Source organism: Gadus morhua, chromosome 23 (assembly GCF_902167405.1).
Source record: "Gadus morhua chromosome 23, gadMor3.0, whole genome shotgun sequence".
Classification (NCBI taxonomy): domain Eukaryota; kingdom Metazoa; phylum Chordata; class Actinopteri; order Gadiformes; family Gadidae; genus Gadus; species Gadus morhua.
The window spans coordinates 5,684,615-5,710,335 of NC_044070.1; the positions used below are offsets into that span (position 1 = coordinate 5,684,615).

The 25,721-nt window shown below is 46.6% G+C and overlaps 2 protein-coding genes across 2 annotated transcripts; both read right to left on the minus strand.

The window, feature by feature from the left end:
• Positions 1–255: 255 nt before the first annotated feature.
• LOC115537408 (solute carrier family 22 member 13) lies at positions 256–5,470 on the minus strand. Its single transcript, XM_030349326.1, has 10 exons — positions 4,063–5,470; positions 3,183–3,286; positions 2,866–3,020; positions 2,424–2,595; positions 1,953–2,073; positions 1,739–1,845; positions 1,349–1,563; positions 1,154–1,262; positions 677–871; positions 256–455 (listed from the first exon to the last, which is right to left on the minus strand). The coding sequence occupies exons 1-10, from the start codon at positions 4,435–4,437 to the stop codon at positions 392–394; spliced, it is 1,617 nt and encodes a 538-aa protein (XP_030205186.1). The 5' UTR covers positions 4,438–5,470; the 3' UTR covers positions 256–391.
• A 12,849-nt stretch (positions 5,471–18,319) lies between these two features.
• Positions 18,320–25,700, minus strand: rreb1a (ras responsive element binding protein 1a; the record flags this gene model as incomplete). Its single annotated transcript, XM_030349130.1, is given in 5 exon segments — positions 18,320–23,255; positions 23,551–24,343; positions 24,480–24,589; positions 24,769–24,927; positions 25,539–25,700. Coding segments are annotated over 5 exon segments (2,096 nt in total), but the record flags the coding sequence as incomplete, so codon positions are not given.
• Positions 25,701–25,721: the final 21 nt, after the last annotated feature.

A 25,721-nucleotide genomic window follows, 5' to 3' on the forward strand; every position in this document is an offset into this window, starting at 1 on the left:
CCACTCTGGCTTCTGAAGACTATTGTCGATGAATCTGAGGAGTAACAGATGATTTAAAAGTAGTGACAAGGTAATAATGATCTAATCTGTGGCGCGTCAATTCAAGAAAACATATTGTATGTTATTTTAAGGCAGTGGTATACAAGACATTTATTTTTCAATTAAAAAAAGGCTTACATGATCGTTACCCCGACAACAAAATGGATTGCAGAAACATATCAATGATTTTACTTCAGTGTGTACATTGGTGTGTGTATGCGTGCATATTCAATAAAATCATTGACTATTCTGTGACTTCAAGGAATGAATGGCAAAGTGGCAAGATCATTTATTATTTTAGATTTTCTGTGGCTGAACAATGAAAAGGATTACGATTTTTGTTATGAATCATTTATTTCCGTTGATTTAACTTGCTTGCAGGGAATTCAGTATCAGAACTCCCATCCGGTTGTTTTCTAAACATAACAGAAATGAAAACTTGAATAATGTAGTATCTAGTATCTAGTTTTTTTGTTTAACAAAGGTGGTATTTTTCAACTCACACTCTACTTATTATTTTGGTTTTTAGTCTTTCTGCATAAGGCTTATACCTACAAGTAGACTGCTGCAGACATTGTGGTTCAGAACCGCATGCTCACTCCATGGACGTTGTTGTGAAACCACCGTATGTACTGACCTCTGTTCTGTGTGGTCCTGGAGTTCCACATTGAGGGTCTCGGGCAGCAGAAAGCAGAGCAACCCGCCTATTAAGGGAATGGTGCCATACAACACCATAGGGATGGCAGGGTGGTAGACCTGTAGCAGTCTGATGAGAGGAGCTAGGATGGCCCCAATACGACCACACATGGAATTTATACCAAGCCCACTCTGCCTGCCAGGAACAATAGACGACAAGGAAAAACATGGATGGAAATTATAATGGGTATTTATTTTGTAACACTCATAAACTATACTGAGTTAGACATTTAGTTTTAATTAAAAGTAAACACTTTTAAAAGCCCACTACACAATACACAGTAATCCACAATAAGCTTGTTTTACAACCAAGAAGTGGATCTACAATAGCCAGCATGTACATTTGTATTTCCTCTCTATATCTATATCTATCTGCAATACACTTTACACTTTTGAATGTATGTTTGTTGTGACTTACCTTACAGTAGTCGGGTATATTTCTGTAGCGTAAACATAGATGACGGAATAGGCAGCATTGGATCCAAACTTCCCAAGTGAAGCGACGACTGTCGTAGCCGCAATAAAGTCTGGTGGTCAAAATGAATCATTACATATGCTATATAAATATGCATTCAGCTGATGTTAGGCTGCAGAATGTTTGGCCAGTAGCTACCATTTGGAATCGCCAGCATCAAAATGCAAGCACTGCCAGTAAAAAACATAGACACGGCTTGACATTTTCTCCTCCCAAAATGCTCAATGAGTACAGCACTGCCGATGCATGCAGGAATGTCTACAAGGCCAAAGATGAACTGAGTGAGGTAGATATCCACGCCAAAACTGCCAACATTTAGGCTGAATCCATAGTACACCATATTCACTCCAAACCTATAGAAACAGAAGTAAAGTCACAAGGTAAAAGTTATGTTGACGGAAATATTTATCATATGCATGTACATTTTGCTATAGCACAAATCTTTCTTGTCATAATGAGTGATTTTCGAAATCTCTTTTCATTGTTTCAAAATCTATTCTTATACATATGAATCTGAGTCATACTCACCACATAAAACTCATGACGAGAACACGTTTTCTTAAATATGGCTCCCTGAAAACGTCCAACATGCCTGTGCTTTTTGACACGTTCTTAGTCTCCAAGTCATCCTCCAACTAAACAAGGAAATATCAAGGTTATTTTTTTGTGTCTGCCAAGAATACTTGTTGATTTGGATGTGATTCCTATTGAAGGAGGTAAAAGTGGGGCATAGGTCGCTCACCTGGCTGAGCATGGCCTCAGAGATTGTTCTTCCGTTCACCCTGGCTGCCCTCAGGACCTCCTTTTGCGCCTCCTTCACCCTGCCCTGGGTCAAAAGCCAGCGGGCTGATTCAGGCATTAGCCTGGAAGGTCATACAGATCAAACATAACTAAACTGACAAAATCACTGAAGTAGAGAATTTCTTCCAAACATTTTGGGACTGGACCCACACTTGGGGTCACAGAAAATTGCAGATTCATAAGCTTTAGAAATCTCATGGTGCATTTTTAATAATTAAATTAAACTAAAAGCTAAATCTTCAAAGGTCTCATAAAGATCCTTTACTTCTATGAGACTGCCTTCCGTTGAGTTAAATGATTCAAGTCAAAAGGAATTGGCCTATCACTTGATGTAGCACGAAATGTCAATGTGACATGATAAACATGATTAACTGTGATATACTTAAGATAGTCAGAAGAAGGGTTCACAGACCAGTATCCGGCTAGAAGTAACAGGATCAGAGGGCTTGAGAACACCAGGTGTAGATTCCTCCAATCACGGACAAAATAGGCAACGCCTGACATCATCATCAGTCCAACAGAAAAAAAGGTAAGTGAAGAGATACTGACAAAACCCCGTTTTGAGGTACAGGTCCACTCCACCCCTTTAAAGCAATAACACAACAAAAATACAAGTCATTTCACTGAAAGATCTTTCCCTGGAATATAAATGCTAAAGACTAAAAATTATTGGCATCTTCCGCTAGATAACAATCCATTCTAAAATAATTAGATCATCAATGATTCATTTATTAATCATTATTAAGCAAGTAATAATACATAATTAATACAATATCTTTCCGATGACAGTTAACTGAATTGACCTGATTAAAAGAAAATAATAGATAGAAAATAAGGACAGGATGTCTACTTACCTATGACATATGAATTAATCCAAACGCCAGAAACTGAGGCACCAACGACAAATCGAAGCGCAATGTAAACATAGATGTGTGGTGAGAAAGCCGAGGCAACACCAAACAAGAGCTGGAGAAACAAACTGAGCAGGGCAACATACCGGCGGCCAAACCTGCAAAAATCAGAAGAACAATGGATTAATTCACTCAAAATATGATTGTGAAATTACGCTATTCCAATTGATACTTTTACATTGCATATTTAATTGAACATGTTTATTCAAAAAAAAAATTTTCATGATGTGAGAAGCAAGACCCACAAACAGTCATAATACCTGTCAGCCATTGCTCCAAATACCAGCCCTCCAAGCAGAAGTCCTCCAATGTAAATGGACTGGGTTGCCTCATTTAAACCGCTGTCGTCACAAACTAGATTAAACTGAGCAAAGGGAAGATAGAAGAGTGCAATTATATTCATAAACAACAAACAACAACATGAATCCGCTCCGGCTGTGCCTGCAGAATCATTTTAGTTTGAACTCTTCATGGGGTGGCCAGTATATTGAGTAGGACACCCACCTCTTAGTTATACCATACCTCACAGCATTGGCGCACAGGGGAGACAAATTGAAGGTAGATTGAAGCACTTTACTTCCCTCCTCCAACTAAAAACTACTGTCTCAACGTTTAACTTTTATTGTATTCAAACTAGGCATTTGATGAACCATCTGTCTATTACTGTCCATCATACATTAGGTTGATCACTAAGTTCTTTATAGGACGCTGATTGCTCCAAACCAATGTTGGTTTGGACACAAACGGATAAATTGAACCCAGGCAAGAGTGATTCTTGTGGGCTTGTAATCTTGTGAATCAAGCTGCCTTACAAAGTTATATGGTATATCAAAGAAGATTGTATCTAAAAAATAGCACATAGCAACATCAACAAACTATGAAACAACTCATAAAGTACCAAAAACTTCTGTTAACATTGCGAAAATAATGACAATGATTTAGACTTGGATTGTATCACTCTTCGAAACTCCATAGTAATTATAGGTAAGGCTCCTTGTGGTTGAATCTTAGATAGTGTAGCTTTTAATAAACAACGATGAATAATTACCTTAATGTTATATATTATCATTTGATGACCAATTTTTGTTATTGAAACAACATTTCTGGCTAAACAGCAAATTTTGAGTTTCAGTCCCTTACCTCCGTCATATAACTGGAAGTGCTTTCGGGCCTTTTGTAAACCCATCCTTCAATGCAGTTTGTGGTACTATTAATCCCGTATGCTTCAATCGTTTCTAAATCCAAATCCACAGGTGTGAACATCTTGCAGCTGTCATACTCCCCATCTTCTCTAGTGGGGATGGTAAGGTTGAGTTGCTTTTCATATGTTAAGTTAGGGCTAATGGCAATTATCCAGTCGGTTCTGCAGTGGTAAGGGAAGTTCTGTCCAGTAAAAACTGAAAGAAAGGTCTCCACACCAATTGAAATGTTCAAAATAAGCAGTAACACCGTCAATCGTTTCTGGAAGAATCCAAATCCCCCAATTTCCTCAAGGATAAGTTCAAACCTGTTCATGATACCAGAAGAAACCCTGTGTTGGAATGATCAATGGCCTGCTGGAAGCAGATTATGAAGAAAAAAAGTTGCAAAGCATTGCAAGTCCCGCAGCAAGTTCGTTGTAGCTCATCCACATTCCCACATTCCACTGAGACCTGAAGGGTTTGTCCTGGATGAGGTGCTTATTAGGTCTGCTGTCAGGTAAATGTACCTTTCTACAGCAGCATGCATGAGCACTTATAACGCCACAGTAAGCTATTTAACCTGATTGCCACTATCTCTATCTTAGATAGACAACTCCAAAGCGCTTTGCGTGCAAGAAAAGTGCCATAGAAATGTATCATTATTATCATTATCAAAGCCCCAGTGGAGCCAGCTGAATATAAACTCTCAGGCTAGACTCGTGCCAAAGCACACCTTTTACTTAATGTCATTCTTTGTACTTTTTTCTATAAGAGTGAACCAACAGAACTCTTATGCTTTGTTGATATTTTTCTCTGAGATAAGGTCTTCAAATGTGAGGGGTCAGGTTTCAAAGGTCCATTAGTCTACTCTTAGTTAAATGATTATTTATATTCGAACCCAATCTGTCACGACTCAGAACGGGAATCAATTGCAGATCAAAAAGGATTTATTCCCAAACAGTCCAGCGGGCAAATCAGATTCCAGGTACGGGCAGGGTTCGTAAACAGGCAGGCAGGAAGATCCAAAACAGATAGGCAGAAGACTTAGTCCGAAACAGGCAGGGTTCAAAAAAGGTAAACAAAAAAAAGGTAAACAAAAACAGACTTGTTAAGCATATCCCTCAGAGGCCTGTTTCAGGTAGCTGGTTTAACATACTCTGAGTTTAATCCTGCGCTCTGAGTTGGTTGACTCAGAGTTCAGGGTTGAAAAGCAACTCTGGGTTTTCGGTTTCAGAACAGGTCGATCAGCGTTGGCTTAATCAACTCGGAGTGTGTTCACGCTGGGTTGGGGGCATGCCTGTTGACTATAAAGAGCCATCATCAATGGATCTCTGATAACATGATCAAACATGGACCAAAAGCGGAGATCCACTTACTTTTCCCCACGCTATTTCATGCTTGGCATGAAATAGCTGAACAAGTCAATGCCTGTGTAAAATAAATTAGTAAAATAAAATAAGAGGATAGTTTAATATCTTCCACTCATTCAACATGTAAATTGTGTGTATGTGTGTGTGTCAATTTACGCAACCCCAAGTTGCCCCAAGAGGACTTGGCAGCAAATGAAGATGAAGTACAAAAATATAGTTCAAAAATGTAAACTAATGTTTAATTGAAATCAAATCAATTGTGCTGTTTTGCCTGCTCTACCTAATTTAACAGCTATTTTCAACATGTGATGGGCCTATATTTAAGCAGTAAATGTAAGTAGTACATTTCCCAGCCACCCCAACACTGCCAATAGTTAATAGGATTTAGATATATTAGAAGGCTACACCTAGGCAAAATGCATTACATATATATATATACACGTCTTCAAAATAGCGCTTACTGAATTTTAGGGTAACATTTTCCTCCATGTTAGCAAATCGAAAAAAAGCAGAGGCCCGGAAGACTGGAGGGGGTCCACCTCTGCAGCCCTCACAGACAAGGCCGCCTTAATGCACGGGCTTGCCTGGGCTGAAGCCCCAGGGCCTACGCCGGTCGGGGGGCCTATCATGAGCTGCAGTAAAAAAAGAAAAAAAAAAAATTATATATATATATATATATATATATATATATATATATATATATTTTATACTGGCCCATGATAGGCCCCCAGATCGGCGAAGGCCCAAGACAATGTGAATTTTTTTGTTTGGGGCATATAAAGATCAGAGGCCCATCATCAGCCCCCCCCCCCCCCCCCCCCCCCCCCCCCGTCAACAAACCTTCCCCCCCCCCCCCCCCTCAACAAACCTCAGCCCCTGGGCCTAATGGCAGGTTAAGGCAGGCCTGCTCACAGAGGCTGAGGGGATGGCCCTCAGCGAACAGAGTATGCGTCCTGTGGCTGAGGGCATCCCTGGGGGGAGCTCCTCTGACCCCCCCACCCTCCAGGATAGAAATGCCTTTATAAGAGGTTGGTTATTCAAAATAATTAAATATGTACACGCAACACAGCACTTTACAAATTAGATGGGGCAATATTCTGGCTCAAGTAATAATTTCACTGTCTAATCATCTTCTTCCAGTTACTGATGGCGTCATCGCCCTAGGCTACTTGAACCAGATGCCCTCACCAACCTTCATGCAATTGTAACAATTCAAAAGATGCAAAAGGATGCTTTGGAGATCCACATTTTGGAACATAAGTTAAAGGTGGGTGAGGTGGAAACTGGGATACTGTTCCCTGCTCTAAAAACATACCCAATATGAATTACTTTGTGCTTTCAGGAAATAAAGAAATCCTCATAAAAAGTAGATTGTCTTTATTAGAACACGGGCTGTGGTGGGACAAGTTATTTTGTTGAACAGTTTACTCAAAGGGTTTTACCTCAGTGAACATTGCATACGATTATGCTGAGCATGTGCGTGTAGGGAAGAACAGTATCTGGTTAAAAGCAGTACCAGGGACTTTTCTGCCTTGCATTCTTAAAATGAGTTTCTTGACTTGCAGCAGTTATAGGTCCGTGGTTAGTCAGCTACTCTGATCATGGGAAAGCCACAACGTTAAAGTGACTGTGGTAGCCTACAGAGCGGGTGGGATGCACGGGGCAGATCATTCTCATGCGTTTATTGCGTCAAAAAACTTAAACTTAAACTTCAAGCATGCCCCCGGTGCGTTTGACAGTTAACATGGGGGCTGAGAAGGTGGTCTAAATAAATGATGGATTGCGCTTAAAAACGATAGCGCTCGTGAAGAAAATTATCAGGAAAATAAAGTATATCCAACCGGGGTCTTAATAATCGTTCCTCACGGAGATTCCTTCTGAGGATCGAAGCCTCTACGTACACAGGCTCTCGTAGAAAAGGACATGCCATTTCTAACACTTCCTTCTGTCGGAGAGCTGCCTTCAGCCTTATAGAAAACAAACTCAGAGTAGGTCTAACCACCTCCCGAGCAGGTTAGACCCACGGCGTATGTTGCCGCAGCAACTAACTCTCGGTTCCGTTGAACCTGCTACCTGAAACGGAAAATCCAGAGTTTCCACTAACTCAGAGCGAACAAACTCGGGGTTGCCTCAAAACCAGCTACCTGAAACAGGCCTCAGGACATCATTAATCAGACCCTGGAACACAGCTGGGCAGTTGGTGAGACCAAATGGCATGACTAAATACTCATAGTGACCTGAAGGAGTATTAAATGCAGTCTTCCATTCATCGGAAGACTGCATCCCTTACTCGGACCAGATGGTAAGCACTGCAGAGATCCAACTTGCTGAAAATCTTGGCCCCCTGCAACAGCTCAAAAGCTGAGGACATCAAAGGCAGAGGGTAGCGGTTCTTCACCGTGATGTTGTTTAGGCCCCTATAATCTATACAAGGACACAGGGTGCCGTCCTACTTCTCTACGAAGAAAAACCCGGCACCAGCAGGCGAGGTAGAGGGGCGGATGATAACGGCAGCTAGTGATTCACCGATGCATTGCCTTTTACTGGGCATTGGGCGGAGTAATGGCCCAGTTTACCACAATGCATGCAAGAATTGGTGTCCCTTCTTCTCTGTCTCTCGGCTGGGGACAGATGGGTACGGTCCACTTGCATGTGCTCTGGTAGGCTGGGGTAAGCTGGCACTGGCAGGGACGGGAGAGGGACTTCCGAGGAGGGTGACCTCGGAGGAGGGCGGAACTCTCGCCCCCCGACGCGCTGCTTCAGGCGTTTGTCCACTCGGATGGCAAGCTCAACGAGGTCATCAAAGGTGGAAGGTAGTTCACGGGTGGCGATCTCATCCTTGATGGCCTCAGAGAGTCCATAGAGGAAGGCATCATACTGGGCATCTGGATTCCAGCCACCGGTGGTGGCGAGGGTGCGGAAGTCTATTGCATACTAGTCAGAAGCAGACCTCTTGCCTTGACGGATCTGCAACATCACTCGGGCGGCCTCTCTCCCATGCACCGAGCGATCAATGACCTTCTTCATCTCACCTACGAATGCCTGATAGCTGAGACAGACTGGGGAGTTGGAGTCCCAAACCGCAGTTCCCCACTCATGCACGGCCCGTCAAGAGGGTTATGACATAAGCAACCCGGGACGCCCTACCGGGACGGAAGACTAACTTCACACCAGCCCAATCTAATACATACATACATACATACATACATACATACATACATACATACATACATACATACATACATACATACATACATACACACACACACACACAATATAATAATACTAATACTAATACTAATACTTACTCTAATGCGAGACAGTGAGAAGGGGGAGGATTTCACCTTCTCACACTAGGTATACCCAAGGCCCCCCCCCCCCCCCCCCCCCCCGTAAACAAACCCCCCCCCTCAACAAACCTCAGCCCCAGGGCCCAATGGCAGTTTAAGGCAGGCCTGGGTATACCTAATAAACAGGTAAATCATGATTGTTGCAGCACAACATGTGACAAATGCTTTTTATCAGCTTTTATCTCAGCTCACAGAGGAGTTCAGAAGGGTTAGAAAAAAAACTGGACTTTGACAGCCATAAACTGTCAGAGAACTTAGACTTAAACTTAGTCAGAGATGCTTCTCTCAATCTATACATGTAAAGGACAAGGATGACCCAATTCAAATGTTTTTTTTAGAATATTCCTTTGACTGGTGTGATTGTTATACTTTATTTTGTGGGAAGAGATTAGTTTTATATTATTCTAACAAACCCATATGTTCTGTTGTAGATTGACACCTTTTGGATTCCCCTCACGCCTCCTCCTTGTGGACAGAATTTCAGTTGTAGCCTTCTGCTGAAATCCAACCCCAACGGAGGCAAGAAAGAAGGTTAGGCCCAAAATATTTAACTGATGTGCTTCCACTACATAAGCCTTTTAGACCACTAAGATACTCTGAGACCAATCTGTTAATTATCCCCAGAGTAAACACGAAACATGGGAAAGCAGGATTTAGTTACCATGCAACAAATAGCTGGAATAACTCCCAGAGGATTTAAGACTTGCCCCAACTCTGAGCACCTTTAAAACAAGACTGAAGACTTTTATGTTTGCTTTAGCTTTTCTGCTGAATCTTAAATACATTGCACTTTCTAAAAACCTTTTTTAAATTTGCCTTTATTTTCTATTTTAATAATAAAATGCCTTTTTAACTTTCTATTTTACCCATTTCTTTGCATATGTTTCTTTTACTTAGCTATTATTTTATTTTATTGGATGACAATCTTTATATGTGAAGCACTTTGAGTCTTTTTTGTGTATGAAAAGTGCTACATAAATAAAGTTGCCTTGTCTTGCCTTAATATTGACTGACTAATATTGATTTAAGCTAAGGCCACACTGCACGCGTTACTCAGATTAAAAAACGCGCATAACCCGCCTAACTTGACGCTTGATCATTGTGTGTAACAAAAATGGTTCAACGCGCCTAACGCGCCTGTGGCTGCGCTGGATTTAGGAGTCCGAGGTAGGAAACCCAAACGCCGCCGTGTTTTGGTGCATGATAGAGTTTAGATCGGGTTAGATTAAATAATCTCGGATATAAATAACAATAATCGGGTTTAATAACTTCACATGGTGTGTCTGGTGTGTTTCCAGCATTCGTAGTGTTGATCAGCAGGGATATAGTCCGCCAAGCCGTTGAGGTTGCTTAGCAACCAGAGAGGCTGTCCATGCAAGTAAATGGAGCGTTCCCTCTTCGTCATAACTATCAAACCAAACATCCTTCACATTCACAGAGCGAACATTATGAAAGTAAAATGCACATTTCTCACTAAAAATGTTTACATAAACGCTTTTAATGGTGTAACTATGTTACTATTTCCCCCCCGAATAAAGAAAGATGTCCGCCATATGCTTCTGTGCAAGCGTCACTACTCTCTGCCAGTGACGTCGGGTCAAGCTCTACGCTGGTTGGTTATCGCGGCTAAGCGTCACGCGTAGGCGCGTCAAAAGTTCAATTTTTTTAACTTTGCGCGTTGGTGTGTTGGCGTGCATCATTACGTGCGTATGCCGTGTCTAACGCCACTAACGCGCCGCTTTAACGCGTGTAACGCGTCTACGCGCCTACACCAATGGTTCCATATGCAAAAATGACGATTTTCAACGCCAACGCGCGTGCAGTGTGGCCTTACCTTAAGAGGCAGGGTGTTTTCCTCCTTGAGGTCAACAACGCCATCCATTTCTGTTCAGGGAAGGTCAATGCTTGGCAACAGGGGTGGCCAATGAGAACAAAGTCCAAAAACAAAACAAAATCAAAGTCCAATGGACAGACTTTGACATGGTAGAGAAGTGATTCAAACAAGTAAGGTTGGATAAAGGAGGAGGTAAGCCAATTAATGAGCTAAACAAAGTTTGAGCTCTCAGACTCTATCTTTCTACTTAACGATGCACACAAAAAGACTTAACTGACTATCTGCAACCCAGACAAGCTCCCTATCCTTGATGAGCTGTTTGTCATGCCAACGTTTGTTGATTATAAGCTGTCAGTCAGCGATGAGATAGGTGAAGCAGAAAGTAGCGCCTCAAACTCCATAACAAACCAACAGTCTATCCCATCACAGTCCATGCTTTGTTGCATCTCAACCTTCAACAATGAAGATCAATCACAGGACTCACAGGATCACAGGTCAGAGATGGCTCCATCACAGTTTTATGTTAATGCCTTACCCATTGACGAGGTAGTCCAAATAAAATACATACTACTCAATGACATGTTTGTCATTGATGACACTATCCCAATAAACATTGATGGTTTATCACCAAGTAGCCTACTACTGCCCCACGAGCAACAGGATTGAAAATGACGACAAGGAGTGTGTTTCAGGTGAATACTGGGATATATTCAATATCGAATTCAAAAGTGGCAACACAGTGAAGATCCTAATGACCCGCCATGACATAAAGGACTTGCGTATAGATTAGTTTGCATGTCATTCACTGAAAGTGAATGTGGATATAATTATTTATTTTTTTATGATTTTTAGATCTTAATTGCAAAACACAAGTGAACAATTATTGTGGTTTGCGACACACGCAACGTGAATCTTCGGTGGGTTTCGCATAATAAAGCAAATAAAAGCTTCCATATCAAATAGGTGAAAATCCCTACAAGCCATGTTCTGGAGTGAAGTGTTTTTCAGGGCCAGTTTGAAAGAGAAGACATACAGGCAGGCCTGCCTTAACCTGCCATTGGGCCCTGGGGCTGGGCCCCCTGAGAGGGGATCTTACAATGAAGATGTGTAACTTATTTCCGACATTTTGCGAGTGTGGCTGTGGTGTAAAGGGGCCACTGGCCCTCTTTTTTCTTGGCTGATGATAGGCCTCCTGATCTTTGTAAGCCCCAAACAAAAAATCACATTGTCTTGGGCCTTCGCCGATCTGGGGGCCTATCATGGGCCAGTATAAAATATTAAAAAATATATATATATATATATATTTTTTTTTTTACTGCAGCTCATGATAGGCCCCCCGATCGGCCACTGCTAGCCCTAGATGGACACGATGAATGCCCCGCATGCCTTGGTGTGGTCCATCTGAGGAAGGGGCTGTCCGATGATCAGTGTATGAATTGCAGTTTCATGCCACCTGGGCTGAAAGTGGCAAGACTAGCCGAGGTGGAAGGACCTCAGGTTGAAGGTGAGCTTCCCCCGCCTCGAAGAGAACCAGTGGTACGAGTACGCTCCCCACCCAGGGCTGCCCCGCTCCCTCACCAGTTCCTGAGCGACCCTGTGAGGGACCGGCGTGGTCGCCCCACGTATCTGGGATACGGGCAACTGGGTATCGTGAGTGTGGGCAAAAATGAGGGCAATGGACTGACGACTAAGAAAAGTGAAGTTTTAATCTCTCCAAACATTCACAAAAATAGAGCAACGTTCAAAAATGAAAAGGAAATGACTGCATCAGTCAGCAAACCAAACTAAGATAACATAAAATAGCATACCATAACATACGTTTCTCGTACCGGCCTCACTCCAAGCCAGCACCACCTTCCGCCCCAAACACCAAATGAAAAGGCCCTTAAATAGGGAAATGGTAATTGGACCAATCACGGCCATATGGGCCAGACCATTAGCTGGGGGAACATTTACCTAAAGCTAACATTACTATACTGCCCCCTACCGGGATGGAAGACTAACTTCCACCAGCCCAATCTAATACACACACACACACACACAATATAATAATAATAATAATAATAAAAGCTCTAATGCGAGACAGTGAGAAGGGGGAGGATTTCACCTTCTCACATTTCCCACCACTTCTGAAGTTTCGCCAACAGGATGGCGAGACAAAAAGTCTGCCTTAGTATTCTGCCTTCCCGCTCGGTACTGCACCCTGAAACGCAATGGTTGCAGTGCCAAGAACCAGCGGGTGATGCGAGCATTCGAGTCCTTCATGCTACCCGGCCACTGTGAGGCGCGGTGATCCACAACGAAGGGGTCACGCCCCCTGTCTCCCCCTTAGCAGCCTCTGTTACACAATCACAGAAAGGCCGCTTTACCAAGGGGATCAGTGGCATGACCCATGTTCATCGCCACATAGGCGCTGCGTGCTTTGCCGGCGAGGTAGGGTACTATAAAGACGGCCCAATCCTCTCTTGGCCAGCCAAAGCCATTGCTAACCTCACAAATGTCCTGAGGTACTGCTCAAATGTCGTCATCCTCTTCCAGCCTGGGAATGGCCGCCCTGGGCCAGGTCACAGGCGTTACTGGTGCAGTTGCTGGTGCAGGTGCTGGTGCATGTGCCAATGCCGGAGCTGGTACTGGATCTGGTGCAGGTGAAGACCTCCGGTCAGCCTCGACATCCTCCTTGAGTTGGTTCAGCTGCATATGGACACTCCTCCAGTGCTGCTCCTGCTTGGACGCCTCCCGCTCCAAGATCCTATCCACCGCGGCAAGGTCAGACCCCTCAAGCGGGTCTCCGCCGGATGCCTGGTCCTCTCCATGGCCGTCTTCCTCATCGATCTGCAGTAGAACTCCTCGGGACAGTGTCTGCTCCATTCGTCGCCAGATTCGGCCTCGTCCTCGCTGTCCACCGAGTCCTCGTCTTCCCCCTCGTCTCTCCAGTTCCTCAGAAGCGTCGAAAAAAAAGATCCCACCACTGCCACCAAATGTGAGAGACCGGCGTGGTCGCCCCACGTGTCTGGGATACGGGCAACTGGGTATCGCGAGTGTGGGCAAAAATGAGGGCAATGGACTGACGACTAAGAAAAGTGAAGTTTTAATCTCTCCAAACATTCACAAAAATAGAGCAACGTTCAAAAATGAAAAGGAAATGACTGCATCAGTCAGCAAACCAAACTAAGATAACATAAAATAGCATACCATAACATACGTTTCTCGTACCGGCCTCACTCCAAGCCAGCACCACCTTCCGCCCCAAACACCAAATGAAAAGGCCCTTAAATAGGGAAATGGTAATTGGACCAATCACGGCCATATGGGCCAGACCATTAGCTGGGTAACATTTACCTAAAGCTAACATTACTATACTGCCCCCTACCGGGACGGAAGACTAACTTCCACCAGCCCAATCTAATACACACACACACACAATATAATAATAATAATAATAATAATAATAAAAGCTCTAATGCGAGACAGTGAGAAGGGGGAGGATTTCACCTTCTCACAGACCCTATCAACCCCGTCGGGCTCCCACAAGGCCTGCACCCCAGGCACAGAGGGGTCGGGGGTTGGGGGTCGGGGTCCCCCCGTATTGCCCTTTCACATGCTAAAGACAGCGGAAGTGCTCCAGGCCGTCGCATGGCAAAGCTGGTTCATATCAATAGATTTAAAGGATGCATATTTTCAAGTCCCGATAGCACCACGTCACAGGGCATACCTGCGCTTCGCATTCGAAGGGCGGGCCTACCAGTACAGGGTCCTCCCATTTGGGTTATCACTAGCCCCAAGGATCTTCACAAGGTGCATGCGGGCAGCGCTCGCACCAGTGCAAGCCACCGGAATGCAAATCCTCCCTTATATGGATGATTGGCTTATTTGCTCTCCAACCCGGGAACGGGCAGAGCAGGACACCACAGCCCTCCTAGGCCATGTGGAAAGGTTGGGTCTACAGTCAACTATGGCAAAAGTTGTCTAATACCCAGCCATCAGGTACTGTTCCTTGGCATAAACCTGGACTCCTTCCAAATGCTTGCCTTCCCATCTCTGCGGCGGGTAGAGACCATACTCCAGATCCTCCTGCATTTTCAGGAGGACAGGATGGTAAGGTACAGCCTTTTTCTCAGGCTGTTGGGAATGTTGATGTCAGTAACGTCAATAGTTCCACTGGGCCTCCTCCATTTGCGGCCGTTCCAAGTTTGGACCAATGGCCGCCACTTAGATCCGAGGTTGCACGGATCCAGGAAGGTCAGGGTGTCCAGTGAATGCCTCCTGGCATTACAACCCTGGAGACGCAGGGCACATCTTGCCAAAGGTGTCACACTGGGTTTGATCCCCTCACGCAGCGAGGTGGTGGTGACCGATGCTTCGCTCTCTGGCTGGGGGGAAGTGTGGCAGCACAGGGCGGTGAGAGGGCTCTGGAGTGCGCAGCACAGGATGCAGCACTTAATGTGCTCGAGCTCCGTGCTATTCATTTAGCGCTCCGCAAATTCCTGCCATATTTGAGGGGCAGACATGTTCTGGTACGATGCGAAAAAAAGTCAGCTGTCTACAATGTGAACCACCAAGGGGGCACAAGGTCGGCTCAGTCATTACAGGTTGCACAGCAACTTCTTCTATGGGCTCTCCCTTACTTTTCCAGCCTCAGGGCTATGTACCTTCCAGGGCCACAGAACACGGTGCCAGACTTTCTTTCACGCCAGAAACCTCCGTTGGGGGAGTGGCGACTCCACCCAGAGGTAGTAGAGGCAATATGGAGCAAATATGGCACAGCAGAGGTGGACCTGTATGCTTCAGAGTCCACAACACATTGCCCTCTCTGGTTCTCTCTGTCAGACGCGAGTCCGATGGGACAGGATGCCTTGGCACATCCATGGCCACGTCAGCTCCTTTATGCCTTCCCACCATTTCCACTGATAGGGTTAACTCTACACAGAGCTCAGAAGGGGAACCAAAGACTCCTGCTGGTTGCCCCAAACTGGCCAGAGAGACCTTGGTTTCCAGTAATGTACAGGCTGCTGGATGGAGATCCATGGTGCCTGCCGAAGAGGCGGGACCTGCCCTCACAGCTGGGGGGACACATCTGGCACCCCAGACCAGAGTGCCTGCAGCTATGGGTTTGGCCCTTGAGGGGCCTGATCCACTTTTAATGGAATGTGACCAGGAGGTGGTTCAAACCATCATAGACCCAAGAGCTCCCTCCACCAGGTTGCACTTTAGGCTAACAAGTGGAAGATATTTGCAAAGTGGTGTGAGGCTCAGAGAGAGGTACCGGAGTGTTCCTCAGTGCCAATGATACTATGTTTTTTGAAGTCCTTGACTTGAAGTCCTTGACTGAGAAATTTCACCCCTCCTCTCAGGAGGTTCGTGAGCGGACAAACCACTGTTGAAAAATTACAACAGAAACTTCTGTAGTAACCCACCATTCCCAAGAATCGCTGAAGTTCTTTCTTAGTAGTGGGCGGGGGATACTGGTCGATGGCTAACACCTTCGCACTCACTGAACGAACCTGCCCTACTATTTTCCCAAGGTAGACTACGGTGGCACGCGCAAATTCACATTTAGCCACATTTATTGTTAGCTTAGCGACTACCAAACGTTCGAAGAGTGCTCGTATACGGCCGAGATGTTCTGACCAGGTGTTGCTTGCCACCACAGCATCATCCAGGTAAAACGCACACCCTCTAGACCTGCAATCACCGAATTCATCAATCTCTGGAACGTCGCGGGCGCATTCCGCAATCCAAAACTCATGACCTGGTACGAGTACAGTACAGGCCAGAGGGGGTGATGAACGCCGACACTTCCTGAGCCCGAGGAGTGAGCCTAACGAGCGTGTCTGAGAAAAGCAAAGAAAAAGTCAAAATCAAAACCTCTAGCTCATTAGCTTGACTTACTGGAAGATGGCCTATCAAGGTGTCTAAGTTGCCCAACATTGCAGAATTATTAAGCCTTGGCTGCAGCACTGAGTCATCAGGGCCAAATTCCTCATCCTCTGCTGCCACCAAAGGTTGACAAGAAGGCCCAGTGTCAATGACAGCCATTGCAACAGGAGACACCTCCCCCCCTCCTGAACCAGGGCTAGGGTTTTGCGAATAGTAAGGCTTTAACAAATTAATGTGGCACAATTGTTTAGATCGCTTTCTGTCAGGAGTATCTAACAGGTAGTCCTAGTCAGACACCCGACGAGCAACAGAGTAGGGGCCGACAAACTTAGCACAAAATGGTGATTTAGGTACCGGCAACAAAGCCAGGACCTGATCACCAGGACTAAATGTACGTTCAACAGCACGGCGGTCAAACAGGGGACCACGGACTTGATGACCAAACACCAAGTCATTCGGGCTGAAACCGATGCTGTCTTGCACTACTTCACGTGCTTCTAGCAACAGCCATGGAATACCCTCTTCCCAGTCTCTGGTTAACTGAATGCAGTAGGCACGCAAAAGGGACTTCAAGGTACTGTGGAAGTTTGCCAAAGCACCTTGACTCTGGGGATGGTACTCACTGCTTAACTGTTGTTTAACTTTTAGCTGTCTAAGGACGTTTCGAAACATCGTCGATGTGAAATTGCTTCCCCGGTCACTTTGAATCACACAAGGTATGCCAAATATTGAAATGAACTGTGTGAGTGACTTTACCAAAGCTCTTGTTGTAATGCTCCGCAGCGGATAGGCTGCCGGATAGCGAGTCGACTGGCACATAACAGTCAACAAGTAAGCACAACCCGACTTAGAAGTAGGAAGGGGGCCCACACAGTCAATAATAATGTGCTCAAAAGGCTTCCCCACCGATGGAATTGGACAAAGAGGTGCCGGCTTAATTGACTGATTGTTTTTCCCTGCCAGTTGACAAATATGACAAGTTTTTATGAATTGAGCAATGTCTCGCTTCATCCTAGGGCCAACAAAAATGCTGCAACAACCGCAAATGTGTCTTGCGAACACCAAAATGTACTGCCACGTCACCATGTGCCGTCTGCAGGATGACATTACGAAATGATTTCGGCATCACAATTTGAATTACTGGATCCCCAACCTCACCATTGAACTGAGACCATTTGCGCAACAGGTTTTCAACCACGAAATATCCATTTGCTGCACTTCTCTGCTCTTCCCCTGTCCAAACAACAGCAAAAAGGCCAACCAAGTCCTCATCTTCCTTTTGCGCTGCCACAACTTCCTCACGGGAAAAAGTAGGTGGTAACAGAGGCAAAATTAAATCAGCAGTTTTTCACAGACTCTAGTTCCTGTTCCCCTCTTCGGGTACGACTCCTTGCACGAGTGACCGCACAGGAGGTGAAAACTTCAGGAAAGTCCACAGAGCAAGAATCAGATTCAAGGGAGGTGGCAGTAGATTTGTATAGTAGATTTGGACATTCATCTAACACAATACTCTGGTCTACATTATGAAATTGATAGGTACTATCTATAAAGATCCGATATTGGTAGTGCAGTACTGAAGAGCATGTTATTATAGTGCCTAGTATCTTTGCAATCCATCTCTCGGCATGACTCTCTGATCTTATTCTGTCATTCATGCAGGTTCCTTATAGCAGCTTCAGATTGGCTGTCTTTGAAAGGGCAGAGAGTCCAAGGGCAAGATAACCACTATACAATAATAATTTTAGTCATATTAAACACATTAATAAAGGGCAACAACCACATTGGTTTGATTCACACATTTCATTTAATGTTATCTTTATTGCTCTTTTTCTTAAATGAGTTGCATACAGAACAAGGTCAGTGTTCCAGACGTGGCGCACGCTCATACATAACTGACTGAGGTCCTCTGTGTGTGTGTGTGTGTGTGTGTGTGTGTGTGTGTGTGTGTGTGTGTGTGTGTGTGTGTGTGTGTGTGTGTGTGTGTGTGTGTGTGTGTCTTTAAGAGGAGAGTTGCGATCCCTTGCACATCAGTGCCAGGAGGACACAGCCAATGTCAGTATAGCTACAGCCTGAAACCCCGGGGGGTTCAAACCCCCTGGGCGGCCCGTCGGACCAGACCCCAAACCACAACCCCAGCAGGTCGGCCCGAGGACGGTCCCGGGATGACCATGACGCTAACCGAACCAAGTCCAAAACCAACCATCAGGAACTCAAGCCCGATATTTTAACCCATCAGTCGTTTGTGCTGGCAGATGTAAAATAAAAAATACGATCGGCGGCTCACTGGGCGAACCGTTAACGTTCTAGCTGTTCCGTTTCCTGTTCTGACCACGCCCACTTCACAGTCAAGTGCTTGATGTAGTGATTGACAGTTCTGAATCATCATTAAAATAAGAAACAAAAATAGTAGAATAATCACAACTTAAAGGGGGTGGGGTCACCTGGCAACTCGGGAAACTAGGGGGGGAAAACATTTCTGAATAATGGATTTCATAGAGACCCTGAGAGCAAGATTCATATATATACACATATATGCATATATATATACACATTTATGCATGTATATACATATATATGCATATATATTTGTATATACGGAGAAAGCAAAGAAACAATTATTCATGAATGAACAAATTCGCTTGACATGCAAAAACGAATAAAGAATCACCTACAGCCTACCCTACCCTTAACTGAACACATTGGAGCTTCACAGTTTAATATGCATTTATATTTATATTTATATATATATATATATATATTTATGTATATAGCCTATTGTATTGAAAAACAAAAACAGAAAATCAATTCTTAGCCAAACAAAAAAAACCAAATAAACAGAACCAGACAGATTGTTATCAACTCACATACATGAGATCTACATAAAGCTTTTTGGATTCAGAGATAATGCATTATTGCTAGTTCTATTCCCAACAGCCGCCTCAAACACAATTCAGAGGGCAGTTAGTCTACACATTGGAAAAAAACAGAAAGACAACTAAAAACCCAACAGTATGCAAAACAAATCTACAGCATTGTTGTTATATATTTAATACATGGCTTCTTCTCAAGTCAATGTCGAGACTGCCCTTAACCTCCCCCCCTGCCCTGCCCGCCCCCCCTCCCCCCTCGCTCTCTCTCTCTCTCTCTCTCTCTCCCTCTCAAACACACACACACACACACACACACACACACAGACATATTCATCCGGGCTCTCAATAAATACAATTAAAAAAACTGTCCATGAGCATTGAAATGAACCTCCAGTATTTCCATGCCCGTGCATAGCAACACACACACACACACACACACACACACACACACACACACACACACACACACACACACACGCACACACACACACACACACACACACACACACGATTTAAAGCTGAACTAAAGGGTTATTGAGACAGAAAGGGCCAGGCAGAGATAGCGAAGAAGAGACTCAGAGGAGCAGAGACTCTGAGGCCTTTAGAACTGCTTTGGACTCCGCTGCAGAGGACATGCCGAGTAATGGAATACTGTACTACCTTGGCCGCACCACTAGATGGCGCCAACGGGCATGGGGAGGAGAACCAGGCTCAGTCCGTTTGACAGCTTATTTAATTGAAATCATTCTAAGAGAGTCAAAGTACGTCAGAAGTCCAACCCAAACGTACTCATTGTTAACAATACATCTTATTACCAGTCGAGTAGAAAAGTCGAGTATTGTGGTCGTTGATATTAGTTGTAGAAGTAGTCGTTTTGTGCAATATTACTGCCAGTTTTTGCAGTAAGCCCAGCAGGCCCATGTCGTCATTGCTGCTCAGTTTGCCAAACAGCTGTCGCGCTACGATCCTGTTATCCCCAGTCAATGTCTGGGGGTTGTGAATGCACCACGGAGTTGCATTCACGTGAAACAAGAGTTTATATGAAGAGAATCAAGTCCACATAGCTAGCTCTGCAGTCAGCGCAGGTCCTTTAGCCCTTGTAACGCGTGTTAGCGGACACAGTGGAAGCGGTGTGTCCGTTCAGTGATGACGTAGCGGGACGCGGTGCGCTGGAAGCCTCCACGTCCCTCTAGCACATCAACGGCTCTCAAACCAACCGCAGAAGCAAGACGGTCAGAACCGCTCCGAGATTAAGGACACTGGCGTGTTTAAGGCTTAAAAACCACAGTTCACAGGTCTCATTTCAATTCATATTGTCTAGAACGTTGCCAACGAGACAAAGAAAAGACCAGAAGTGTAGACCTTCTTGTCAAACTCAAGGGGCATAATGAGCCTGAGGTTGATGCCAGATCAATGGAAAATCATTTTGTGGATCAGAAGGTTTAGAATAAAAAAATGAATCAAACAATGATGTGGGACTCAGCAAGCGTCAGTTTGCCCCTTTGTCAGCCCGGTGAAGGTTAGAAATGTGGAAGACCTGTTTGAAGACTTGTTTTTTTTGCAGATTGTCAACTATTCATACACAGAGGTTTTTAGGAGAACCACTCTAGTGCTTTCCCCGTGAGTAACCTTGGAGGGCAAGCAAAACCACAGTGTTGTCATGTCTCTCTACAAACACTACTGGGGGGGGGGGGGGGGGGGGGGGGGGGGGGGGGGGGGGCTGATGGTAATGAGACGGCCTAACCAGATCACACACTCAAGACAACAATCGTAGAAAATTAGAGAAAAAAGATTTGTTCATTATAAAATAGAAAACATCCAACTTGACAGACACTTCCTCATCAAAAAACAAAGCCCGCTAAGAGCCAAACACAAAAATACTTTAGTATTAAACTCAGACATGCCTTACACACGCACACACAATACAGTTAATGTACATGTGGAATCAACTGAAACAGATGAGAAAATATGAACATAAACCAACCTCCAGAATGCATAGGGGAAGGAGGGGGAGGGGCAAATATTGCCCATATCAATCTGTCAATGAGTGATACGCTTCCGGGCGACTAAGATTAATAGTGAAACGAGGAAGAAGAAAATAAACTAAATATCCAACCTGCAGCCCTGTTCCTTCACAGAGCGAGGCCCGCTGGGATGACATCAGTTACATTATAAAGTTTTGGTTTGTTTGTTTCTCAATGCACTTGACTGACCCTGCGTCAGGAAAAACTCAACAAAAACGGCTTCGGAGAACCACGACGGCAGTCTTTTCAACAAAAAAAAAGAAATACTCAGAAAAGCAGGTCCGCAGAAAGAGAGAAGTCCAAATGTCTGTCCGTCCGTTTGGACTCTCCGACTGTCCGCCATATTGCATACATTCCAGTTTGAAAAGACCTCCTAGTCTGCAGCATGTGGGTTGCCCAGCCCTGGACTAAGAGTGTTTGTGATTGGTCGATGTAGAAGTCAGGTGAGCCCCACAGCCTCACACCGAACGGGCTGATCGCCACAATCTGCCTGCGTTCGCAAACTTGATCATGAATTCTCATACAAAAATCAAGGATACATTTTATTATTTTATTGCTGAAATTATCGATTGGCAAAACCAATAATAAAAATGAAAAAAAAAAACATTGTTTTGCGCAATCATAAAAAGCTTTAAAATTGGATCCACTCCCCAATGTACTGTAGATAAAGATTGACAAGTAAATCATGTGAAAGAAGAGGAACAAGTAGTAAGGCACTTCAAGGATAAGAGGTTTGAGTCTCTGTCCAAACTCTCTGTTACATCACCATTGCCATAGGCATCATCATCATCATCATCGTCGTCATCGATGGTGGCGCGTTAAATTCGTGGTCGCGTCGATATGGCACTCTGGTGACGATAGTTAGGTTTGTCCCGACCTCCAGAGAACCAGGCGGTTGCTGAGAGGTAGAGGAGCAGGGGGTGTGTGTGTGTGTGTGCGGGGGGGCTGAGCAGCCTCACTCCGCCCCCACCAGGGGAGAGTCTGCGCTGGGCAGCACGTGCTCTGTCAGCGGCTGGATCTCCTGCTCCGAGGTCGTGGTGGCGTTGGGGGGGGCTGTGGGCGGGGCTGAGGGCGGGGCTACTTCCCGGGCGGGCGTATCTAATGGCATGGGCGGGGCGGCGGCTGCCATGGCAACGGCGGGGGGATCCGGCGTGTCGCATGCGGTCGCCTCGGTGTCGGCGGCGGCGGCGGGGGTTGGGCTGGTAGGTGCCGGCTCGGCGGTCGTGGGAGGCAGAGCCTCTTCTGCAGGCGGAGGTTCTGAGCCCCCCGTGGTGTCTGGGGTGGCGGGGGGCTCCGCTGGAGGGGTGGGGGGGCCGCTGGGTTGGCTGGACTCTGGGGCGGGTTCTGTTCCAGGGGACGCAGCAGGGGCCTCCAAAGGATTCTCCTCCGGCTCAGATTGTGCACCCTCCTCCTCCTCCTCCTCTTCATCCATCACGTCCTTCTTCTCTACGGCCACTTCTGGTTCTTGTTTCAACTCACCAGCGGGTTCAGACAACTTCTGCTCCTCCCGCTCCTCTTCCTCCACTTCCTCCTCCTCCTCCTCCTCCTCCTCGTCCCCGCCCACTTCTCCTCGACCTCCGACCCCGGCGGCGCTGCCTCCCTCGCTCTCGTTCTCCGAGGGCGTGCAGGTGGAGGTGGGGGTGAAGGCGGAGTCCCCGTACTCGCTGGCGTCGTCGGCCCCCGCGGAGCCGGCGCCCCCGGCGTGGGGCCCCGCGGCCTCGGGGCCGTCGGCCCCCCGGGGCTTGAGGTGGATGCGCTGGTGGCGCACCAGGCTGTGCTTCAGGGTGAAGGTGCGCTCACACGTCTGGCAGCGGTACGGCCGCTCGCCTGCAGGGGGAGACAGAGAGTCAGAACGGGGGCCGCCCACAGTCATGATGTTTACGCGCTTCCTGATTAACCATAATTAAAAAAATGTATTGTTTTCGGTTACTATCTTTCATAAAATAAATAAGAAAACAATACCCTACAACCGTATTCAAACAACAAGAATCAAACACTTTGTGCGACGGGTGAATGTCAAAACGAGCCGATGTATGAAACAACTAAACGGTTGACCCTGCGGCTAGCGTGTAAACACACAGGTCCCATGCGGGTCCCAGAGGGCAGCGGGAGCACCCCGTACCGGTGTGGGAGCGCATGTGGCGGGTCAGGTCCTGCAGCGACCAGAAGCGCTTGCCGCACACGCTGCAGATCTTCTTCCTCTTGTCCACGCGGCTCCCGGCGCGCTCCTCGCCCTCCTCGCTGCTCTTTGGTTCCGCTGCGCCGCCCTCCTCGTCGCTGCGCTCCTCCTCCTCCTCGTCCTCCTCCTCCTCCATGTCCGACTCCCCGCTCTCTCCCCCCTCCTTCCTCATCCTCCTCCTCCTCCTCTCTTCCTGCTCCTCGTCCTCCTGCTCCTCCTCCTCCTCGTCCTGCTCTGCGTTCTTCTCCTCCCCTTCGGGGGTCTCGGTGGCGGCCTCGGGGGTCTGCTCTTTCCCCGGCGTGACCTCCGACTCGGAGGCGCCGGCGGCGCTGGCGGCGGGACTCTCCTCGCTCAGGTGCGCCCTCTCGTGGCGGGCCAGGGTGGTGGCGTAGCGGAAGCTCTTGCTGCACACACGGCACACGTGCTTGTACTCTGTCGGTTTGGCGGCGGCGGCGGCGGCGGGGCCAGGCGAGGCCGCGGCCGGCGCCCTCGGCTCCTCGCGGAGGCCGGCCGGCGCCGGGCCAGAGGAGGGGGTGGAGGAGGGGGTGGAGGAGGAGGAGGTGGAGGAAGGGGGGGTGTTGGTGTGGGCGCTGGGAGGGCGGGAGCTCGGCGCCCCCTCCCCCTCCCCGGACCCGGAGGCCGAGGACGGGGAGAACTTGAAGTCGATGAGCTTGCTGGCGAAGTTCAGGTCCAGGCTCTTGTTGCTATGGCAATCCTCATCGTCCTCGTTTTCCATCTGGGAGAGCGAAGAGAGCAGAGGGGATGGACGGAGAGGCGGCAGAGGAGATATTAAACAACGTCCAAAAAAAGTGGACTGATTTTAAGAACCCCTTCTGGACTTGTCGATGCAGCTTTGTTTACACAAGACTGACCTTGGTAACCACGTTGTTAGTGTTGATCTGTAGCGGCTGCTGTCGGTTCTTTGGCGCCTCCTGCTGGCCTGAGTGATCCATGCTTCTAGGCTGCTCTGCTGAACTAGACCCTAGAAACAGAACAAAACAAGTGTTTAATCACCATGTCAACAGACGACATATCTATTAAAACCAAATAAGGACGCACGTAACAAACATTTACTGAAATACAAAGAATACGAGCCATTCGATTCAGAAGGACAAGCTAAAATGAATAGCCTTTGATTGACAGCGTTAGTGTCCCACTGACCTTGGCCTGGCTTGGAGGCGGGGCTAGTGTTGGAGGATGTCCGATGTTTGGGCTGGTCCAAAGACCCAGCTCTCTGGTCCGGGAAGGGGGCGGAGCCGGACTGGGGGCTGCTGAGGTCGACGGCCTCTTGGGTCGTCTGCTCCGTGTCTGATTGGCTGTCTGTGGCGACCGGACATAAGAGTTCAGAGTTCATTCAGAGAGCTGCGCTTCTGCTAGGACTAGCACTTTGTATATTGTGTGTGATTGTGTGTGATTTGTATACTATCTGCTGCACAACTTATTGCCCTATTGGGGGACAATAAAGTAATCTGAACCTTGAACCTTGAGCTTCAGCATTGGACTAACCATGTCTACCATAGGGGTAGATTGTTATGGACTTGATGTGTACTACATATTTGAAGTCAGCAAACATGCGTGTGAATGTCGGTTGGATCTACGTCGAAAATGCAGACAAGATGATGGAGAGATGGCAGACTGCTGGAGGAAGAATGTGTTTGCCCCCAATTTAGACTTAAGAACGTCTGTCCAACCTTTGATTTGATTTGCTCACACTTTCAGTCATTTGTTCAATAGTTTGAACAGATTCAATAATTGTGTTTATTTTACCCGTTTGATACGTCTTAATTAATCAAATTAAGCTCCTCCCACCACCTCGGGATCACACCAGGTGTGGGTCCAGGGTGTGCGCGCGTGCGTGCGTGCGTGCGTGCGTGCGCGTGCGTGCGTGTGCGTGCGTGTGCGTGTGCGTGCGTGCGGCCCCGGGGTCTTACCTCCGCTGTCGTGGGAGCCGTCCTCTCCGTCCTTGCGGCCCAGGGAGCCGTTGCGCCGCAGCGAGCGGTTGGCCACACCGTGCTTGCGCAGCAGGTGGCGCTCACAGTTGGACTTGGTGGAGAAGAAGGCGTCGCACTTCGGGCAGGGGAAGGGCTTCTGACCTGGGGGGGGGGGGGGGGGGG